At 38.5% G+C, this 9,344-nt stretch overlaps 1 protein-coding gene across 1 annotated transcript; it reads left to right on the top strand.

Moving 5' to 3' along the window:
- Positions 1 to 6,270: 6,270 nt before the first annotated feature.
- On the top strand, positions 6,271 to 8,162 carry LOC308284212 (uncharacterized protein; the record flags this gene model as incomplete). The annotated part of the gene is made up of 5 exons (XM_080724760.1): positions 6,271 to 6,369; positions 6,466 to 6,533; positions 6,901 to 7,040; positions 7,416 to 7,518; positions 7,829 to 8,162. The coding sequence occupies 5 exons, from the start codon at positions 6,271 to 6,273 to the stop codon at positions 7,884 to 7,886; spliced, it is 468 nt and encodes a 155-aa protein (XP_080580886.1). The 3' UTR covers positions 7,887 to 8,162.
- Positions 8,163 to 9,344: the final 1,182 nt, after the last annotated feature.

The following is a 9,344-nucleotide window of genomic DNA, read 5'->3' as shown; positions in this document are numbered from 1 at the left end:
TTTCAAGGCAGTTCACATGGCAACGGACCCTGCCCAATCAGAGGATCAAAGGAAAGCAGGGGTGTGTCATGCGTGATTGCCGTTACGTTTCAATATCACGCTGCTGGACGCGTTTAGTCGACAGAGGGGGCGGGGCTTCAACAATTACAACTCATCCCAAAAAGGCAAAAGTCGTGTGAGCATTTTAAAGTTGAAATCATGTTGCTAGGCAAAAGTATGGCAGAGTTATGTGTGAGAGCAAAGTAGTTTATAGCAAAAACGCATTGATTTTAATTGGGGTCATTTTTGACCCCACTCATGGAAGAGTGTAGGTATTGGTAGGTCATGCATTCAAGGGTTAAAATAATTTGAAAGCTTTAGTTACTACAGAAATACATTATAATATAATAAAACATACATTAACAACTTTAGCCCTATTTTATACCTTGGCTGTTTGAAACTAGCCGATCTGCAAGCTCACAATTGTGAGCTTGTTTGGCCTATATGCATAATAAACCTGTATAGTAGGTGTTGAGCGACCTTCGCCGGACGTCTCTAGATAAGCGACCCCCCAAACATTGAATCAGCACTGCAACACTGCGGACGATACGATACGATACAGTATACGTGCGAGAATGAGAGTTGCTTTTATCGATCAAAAACCATTCAGTTGTTTAACCAGCTGGGCACATGTGTATGGAATGTGTGCATAAGGATGTGTCACTCGCGTTTGTGAATGATTAAGAATGGACCTTATAACCGTTTAGTCTAATTTTCCAAACGAGTAAAGGGCGAGAGAGAGAGAGAGAGAGCTTTACACAATATGTTAATTATGTTTAATAGGCTTTTATAATAGTGATCAGTAGGCCTACAGCTGCATGCCTAAATGTCATCAGCAAGTCAAATCAAATGTGCGTTGATATGGAGGACACAGGACGCTTTAGTGTTTGTGATGGACCTTATAACCTTTTGGGATTTAATTTCGTTGGAACACATTGGGACCTTGTTTTTGGGTAAGTTTATTCCACATGCCAAATTGTATTGTGAATTATATTTGTGTGAATTATATTTTGTTTCTATGAACCATAAAGTATAGCCTACTATTTAGAACAGTTCAGTTCAGTTCAGTCCCCCCGATCCCACTGATCCTGGGAGCACCCACCACACGTTTTTAACGTTGCTGTACCTCCTTTGCCTTTGTTTTCAATATCAGGAGTGTATTAAGGTTTCAGAACAATTACATACAATATTCCGTCTAGACGCTGATTGGACAATGTTGACCAGGGGTTTCCAAACTTTTTTGGCTCAGGACACCCCTATAAATATTTTTTTGTGTACACCCCTACATTATATTCATAGTTTTCACTCCCAGCATCTCATATTTATAGCATATTTTAGCGATTATGTTGTGAGGAAAACATTGAGATAATAGCCATTTTGGTTAGAACTGACTAAAAATAACTTTGTACTGTAAGTTTAAAATTATACTAAATTTTTTTATACTAAGTGTTTTTTAAGTTAAATTATCTTGCGGCACCCCTGGACTGCTGTCACAGCACACCAGGGTGCCCTGTCACCCACTTTGAAAACCCCTGATGTAGACTCCTTAACGTTTTAGTGAAACGAACAATATTAATTCCCATTCCCTTCACTACTGTCTCAGTCTGTGTTTTCTCATTCCCTTCACTACTGTCTCAGTCTGTGTTTTCTCATTCCCTTCACTACTGTCTCAGTCTGTGTTTGCTCATGGGCAGCAAAACAACAGTCTCCAGAGGAACATTATTTGTGTGGCCTGACCTTTACAATGAGGATATAATCTCCTAAATAACCTGTAAGAAATGAAGAAGTCATTATTCATGATTAACAGACCTTCCCTGACGTTACATCAGTTAAGGTTAGGCTGCTTGGCTTTCATCAAATGGGAAGTTAAAGCATTAGACTAGTTCACTATTCTTTCAAAGCATTCATCGTTCATCTTCCTCTTTTGCAACTTTAAGTTTTCCAACAAGCTGTAGAACAGATGCAGTCTGACAATGAACTACAATGAAAAACATGTAGTCTGAGCTTTTTCCTTGCCATTTTTCAAAGACAGAGGGTCAATACTAAGGGAGAATCATCAGTTTGAAGTTGAATGCTTCATTTTGATTTTGAAAACTGTGTTTTGGCATGTGGTTATAAATGAAGTGATAACACAGAAAGCTACCCCAGATGCAAGGCTATCACATATTTCCTATTACTAGGTATGTACACTGCAAAAATGAATGAACTAAGCAAGATTTGCAATCGTATATCTAGCCATAAATTCTTATTGGTCTAGTTTTAAAAATTATATTCTAAAGAAGATAAAATTGTACAAGATGATGATTTTTGTTTTAAGAAAATATTTCTTTTTTTTCTTACCATGATATTAGATCTTAAATTATAATATTTCACATTTACATCAAGTAAAAATTACCCTCTGAGACAAAGGTTGAATCCACAGTGTCACTTTTAAGAAAATGAGTAGCTCTGAGTACTTATTTTAAGTACCAAACTAGTAAAATACCCTATTGTCTTTATGTATGGATCTCAGTGTTTGATTAGGTCATATGGAAATACAATGACTACAATATAGTCCATGGGCCAGACGGGTTGTCGGTATCAAAAAGGTGGCAAAGGTTACCATGCATTTTTGAAAAGCTCTATATCTGTAGATTATATTTTGGTATGATAACCCTTTCTTAGACCCAGCTAAATTGGTGTTATCAGCCGCTAGAGTTGGTCCCATTAACTTTACATTACAGGGAAAAAAAGCAAAAAATTAATCTGCTTTAAGTAGCATAAGAGGGGTCAAACTAGGGGGTTTTCATGATGCTGAATCCATTGCAAGCATCTGTTTAGCACGAAAAACTTTCCTGGGGCTAAAACAGCCCCCACAAAAGTGATGACTCATCACTTTTCATCACTAAACCATAGTCTTTTTAGCCCAAGGAATGTTGTTTGTGCAAAACAGATGCTTGCAATGGATTCAGCATCATGACAAACCCCTAGTTTGACCCCTGACACCCCTCTTATGCTACTAAAAGCAGATGATTTTTTTGCTTATTTTCCCTGTAATGTAAAGTTAATGGGACACCAACTCCAGCGACTGATAACACCAATTTAGCTGGGTCTAAGAAAGGGTTATCATACCAAAATATAATCTACAGATATAGAGCTTTTCAAAAATGCATGGTAACCTTTGCCACCTTTTTGATACCGACAACCCGTCTGGCCCATGGACTAATATGGGCATTCCCAGATATGGGGTTAATATTGATGACACCATATATGGCATATATGGATATGTCCATGGGCTTTGCCAGATATGGGCTTAATATTGATGACATCAGGGATCTCCATATATGGATATGTCCATGGGCTTTGCCAGATATGGGCTTAATATTGATGACATCAGGGATTTCCATATATGGATACATGGGCGTTGCCAGATATGGGCTTAATATTGATGACATCAGGGATCTCCATGCTGCATAAGGGCAAAAAGGGGAGTCCTACATCTTGGTCAGTGAGTCAGAGTGATGTCACAAGATCTGCACGGTTTCAGAGAAACAGCGACCGAAGGTCACAATAACTATTTTCACACTACATATTGGAATGAAAAATGTTGTTCAACATCACGTTTATTCACATTTAATTAAGTACAGTGGCTTTCAAATGGCAAGATCAGAGTACATGGAATAAAGTAAATAATAAAGCAAATATATAGAAATCCCACCTCAGCCAAACCTTTAAATATAACATGTCTCTCGAAGTGGTGTTCAAATACATCATTTTGGGGGACCTTGGCATGACAATGTTTGAAAACTAAGGCATTTGTAGAATCAGGCCCAGGTCGTATGGCTCAAGTCATAACGGGTTAATTACACCACACTCATTCCTTTTGGGTTCTTAAAGGAGTAGTTCACCCCCAAAATGACTTTTTTTCTATTGATTACTCACCCCATGGAGACGTGAATTCATGGAAATGTATTTTTTGTTTTTTTGTCACATTCCTAAGCCAATAAAGCCTAAAGCCCCCATTGATTCCGGTAGGGGACCCAAAGTGTCTTTGGGTCCCCTACCCCTACATTTATTATAATCAAATTATTGACTTAGGAATGCGATAAGGGTAATAATAATAATTATTATAATTATTATTACCCATATATATATATATATATATATATATATATATATATATATATATATATATATATATATATATATATATATGGGTAATAATAATAATAATTATTATATATATATATATATATATATATATATATATATATATATATATATATATATATATATATATACATGAATTAGAGTCTCCATGGTGTGAGTAATCAATCATTTTGGGGGTGAACTACTCCTTTAATGGTAATTTTTCAGTGCAATTACGTCATCAATGTCATATGGAGCAAATAACGCAATTCAGAAATGACATAAATAAACAATACATTTTCTTTTTGTAATAGCCTGGGCATTATTTTAATGTATTATGTTAGGCTTATTTCCACAGGGCTTATGACGTAAGCACGTAAGCGCACGTTAAGCGCACGTAGATAGGCTATTTGAAAACGTCACATCCGCTTGACTTCATCATCATCATCATCTTCTTCTTCAAACTCCCAACCGCTAACCTATGCCGCTAACGCTAACAGCTGTGGACTTGGAGTGGAACCGAACGCACGCACGGTAAGCTATTATTCTATTATATTCTACTTTGCACACGAATGTTGAGTGCCATAAAACAACAAGACGAGGCCACAAGCCACAAAGCCTAATTTATATTTTGCACGGCGACGGTGTCGCACGCTGAAAATAACAGATCTTGCAGTGTTATACAAGCTCACAAAGCCGACCACGCTATGCACGGAGAGCTTTTAGATCTGCTATGTTCAGCACCGTCGTGCTGCTAAGTACTTAAACATGCAATTGCACCGTGTTTTGAACTTGTGTATGGTTCATTTTTATAAATTAGGGCTTTTGCCACGTTATCATGCAAAGTGGAGGGCCTGTTTATTATGATTTCAGGTTAACCTACAACAATAAAAGAACAATGATGATAAAAAAACGTTTTATTTTTACGATGAATAACAGAACAGTAAAGTTGTCAGAGTTGCAATTGGTCCCTCCTGATGTGATCATTTTAAATGATGCCATAGCATTTCAGTGAATTCACCCCCCCCTCCCTGTCTGCCAGGTACAATATGTGACAACATGTACTGCATCATGGTTAAGCTGGAAACTACCACACTATCCATTTTACAAGGTATGTTGATATTCAGCTGATTAAATTAATGCATGACAGACCTAAATGTGACCCTTGCGGGTACATTTGAGGACCCCCACCCCAAAAAGCACTTATAATTGTAGGATTTGAGGCATTACATTTAGTTGAAGCTTGTGGATTGGCTACTTTCATCTTGGCCAATGTTGGACCATTTAGCTGGCGACCACCTTAAAAGGATATTTTACTTTCATAAACAAATGTGGGTAATTGTTGTCGACCCATGCTTTTGTGAACACCCCAGACTGTTTTCAAGTTGTTCAACATAGTATGCAGAGCATGACATCGAAGGCTCTGTTCAATATAGTGAAGTGTTTCTCAACTTTTTTTAATTTCTAGGACCCCCATAACAGTATGGTCAAAAAGAAGCCAATGAGGGTCTACTCACTTAGGTTCTCCTCACTCTGAGTTACACCTATTTACATATTGATATTCATTTGATCAGACACGCCCCTTCCTATTCAATCCCATTGTAACTTAAACCATGGTGGATATTTTTTTTACTATTTTGAAAAGCATTTTAAATGGTTCAAATAGCTGATCTACAAGCTCACAATGTGTCAATGTAGCTATCCATTTGAAGTATTTAAAAACATATTGTTCAAAGTGGTAAAAATATTGTTCAAAATGGTAGAAAAGCCTAAGAAGTTAAGCAAAAAAAATAAAAATAGAAATTGATAAATACTGTATTGAAACAACACAAAACTAGGTATAAACTAGTCCCCTGGGGATTTGCACAGTATATGGGGGATTGATTAAATGTAGGGGTGTAGGAGTCTCAGAATTAATGGTGGAGAACCCAGACATATCAGTGTCATGTCAATGCCCATATTTGGACATTGTTTCATCATGCAGCTGTTACCATGGTGACGACACTGTTTAGTTTCAGTGCAGACAGAGATGGACATACATTCCGTAAATTAATAGTTATTATATTATTGATGTGTTCATTTTGCTTTACATTAGAAGCAGACATGCTACGCACCCTCACCCAAGAGGATTTGATGGAGGTTTTTCCAGGCCAGGCTGACTTTGGCCACAGAAAGCGCTTGTGGGCTCCAATTCACCCAGAGGTATTATAACTGCATTGTTTGGCAAATATCAGTGACAGAGTTTTAAATTGGGTCAGTTATTTACCACTTTGTAAATGTTTTATCTGCTTTACTTAGAATGAGAATCCACAAGACAAATCTGGCCCTGTTGGATCCAGAACGTCTTCCTTCTCTCCACTCCCACGGTAGGAGTACATCCCACCACTCCGACATGTCTCCTTTCCGACATGTCTCCATTCCGACACTAACCCTATCTCTAACCCTAACCTGAACCCCCATGGGAGTGTTGCCACTCCGACAATAAGAAGCCAATTTCGGAGTGGCGACATGTCGGATTGGAGAGAGCCTCCCCCACGGTAGATAATTATGTAACTTTGAAAAAAAAAAAAAAGATCTACAAGCTACAATTAAAATCACACGACACGACAAATCATATTGGGACATGGGTCCAAAAATACATTTCAGTCTTGGGATTTCTTTTTGCTTTTACCTCTACATACAGCAGTTGTTTCAATGTTTTTTTTGTTGTTTTTTTTTATACTTTTTTTCTAGGTTAAAGATGAGCTACGTCGGATCTTGGCAAAGGATAACCCTAACTTCACTGAGGCCAAGAAGAGGTGGGATAGCTTCTGCTGCCAGGTCCAGTTCTACGCTGCCTGGAACAAGGCAAGCACAGCTTCCTTTGGATGGAGGTAAGTGATTTTGCTCTCATCCACTCGTCCTAGACAAGTCGCCCTTCTGGCACCCAAAATGTGTAATATCTTCCTGTTGCTCTTAGAACTACAGACCCACTCTCTAGGTTCTGCCGTGGTCTGAAGACTCACCTCTTCAGACTCCATCATAGCCCATAGCACCTGCTCTTTAACCTTAACTATAAGTTAGATTGCATTTTTGTTTACTTTAGTTTTTTCTTAGATTACAATGAGTTTGATGTATTGACCTTGCTTAATGTATGTCGCTCTGGATTAAGAGCGTCAGCTAAACGCCTTAATTGTTTACAGTAGTACATTTTTGAGTAAACAACACTGAGTGAATAGATTTACTAAGCACTTTTATTTTTGTCTCAGTTGAATTTGCTGTAGGGAGAATCAAGGCACCCTGTTTCCCTCCAGCTCCCCACCACCAAAGAAGCTGGGAGGACCCAGTGAAGCGTTGCTCCACATCCTTGAGGTAGGAGTGTCACACCAAATAGACAAAATAGCTGATCTACAAGCTCAAAACATGTCCGTGTGGTATGTTTTATGCTTGTATATCTGCTATTCTTTTTTATTTTTATTGGAATTCTGAAGTGTATTTTCTAATGCATTTATGCAAGGTTTATTAACTTAAATGAACTTAACTACAAATACATTGGACTTAAAAAAATACTGAAATCAATACTATATCGGTTTTCTGTTATTAAGTGACAAGTCGGTTTGCCAGTTGCCCATTTATGTTTACTGAAATCATTTCTATATTGTTTTTCTTTGTTTTGCTGTAGCCATCTGAAGACCCAAATCTCTACCACCAGAAGAGACCCCTCCAGAGCCCCGTCCTGATCCTGGATAGGCCCCGCTGTTTGGTTGCTGTGGGGAACACTCCCATCACCATCTTTCCAGAGGAGCAGCTGATTGACGGTCTGATCTATTTACTTGGCTATTACTACACCTTCCATCTCACGTACCCCAAGTGCGTGGCTACACTCCTGTCTGTCGTGCAGACAGAAATATTATGTGATGACATACATGACCGTGACACCACTCCATCCTACAAAAAGCCTTGGCAGAGTGGAAGACTTTTGTTGATGGGAAGTAGTGAGGTGCTAGTGAAGTGCAATAACGGATGCTGTATTTTTTATTTGTTTTTATTTATTTTATTTGTTGATGTAAAGTAGAGGTGCTTGTAAAGTACAATACCAGGTGCTGTAATGTCAAGTTAACACACAAATCCATTCATTCAAGGAGTTATTGTTTTTAGATATATTTCTAAGCCAATTTGACCCGCTCAAATTATAAGCCTGTGAACTGATGAAATCTTCAATGTTGTCATGCCAATTTAAGCACAGAGCCCCTATTGCAGCCTATTGCATGATCAAAATAACAACCTGTAGTATAATGTAAACCTATCACTTCACTTGCATGTTTAAGATCCTTGAAGCAAGGATATGCTTTAAGGATCTTTGCAGGCCTGTCTTCCTTGTTCAGTGTTTCATCGCTGTCTATGAAGGCCCTCCTGGCATCGAGCTCCAGCAGTTGTGCCACGTCACTCTGGTTTGGTTTAGGCCTTTTTAGCAATTCCTGAAGCGTCTTGTAATGCCTGGCCTGTGCTTCACGGCTGTCTTCGACAGTCAACCTCCACTAGTTGACTCTCCTCCGCTAAAATCGAGAACACAATACACAAATCATGGTTATAGGTTTGGAGTCTCCCAAAAAAGAAATCATAGAAGCAGAGTGAAATATTTACATTATACTACAGGTTGTTATTCTGATCAAGCAATAGGCTGAAATAGGCTCTGTGCTTAAATTAGCATGACAACATTGAAGATATCATCAGTTCACAGGCCTAGTGGATGCATCTGTCCAATGACCTGGTGAAATTATTAGCTTGGAAATATATTTAAAAAAAGAGAACTCCTTAAATGAATGAATTTGTGTTTTAACTGTGCTACACACCTATATTAACATCAGTTATTATGATGGTACTTGGAAAAACATTTTCTGAGGTGGTACCTGGTGTAAAAAGGCTTAGCCTATAGCCAAATCTACTTGCATGCAACAGGGCCATCAGGTCCATCATCTGGTGCTGGGCTCCCCAAAATCCCCAGAGGTCTCAGTGGTTTGGGACAAAATGATGGTTGAGCCACTGGATTCGTCATCACTGGGAGAAAGGTTGAGGCGACGTCTCTTCTTGGGGACGCCTCGCTTAGGTGTTGGCCCTTGTTTCTTCGGGTAGCAGTGCTTCTGTCCATGTTCACTGGCTTGCAGTATCGCAATCATGCTAGTGACTGTATTTCTCAC

This window comes from Nannobrachium achirus, assembly GCF_963921795.1.
Source record: "Nannobrachium achirus genome assembly, chromosome: 4".
NCBI lineage: Eukaryota > Metazoa > Chordata > Actinopteri > Myctophiformes > Myctophidae > Nannobrachium > Nannobrachium achirus.
The sequence above is the reverse complement of the archived record's forward strand: the minus strand, read 5'-3'. Positions and strand labels throughout refer to the sequence as shown.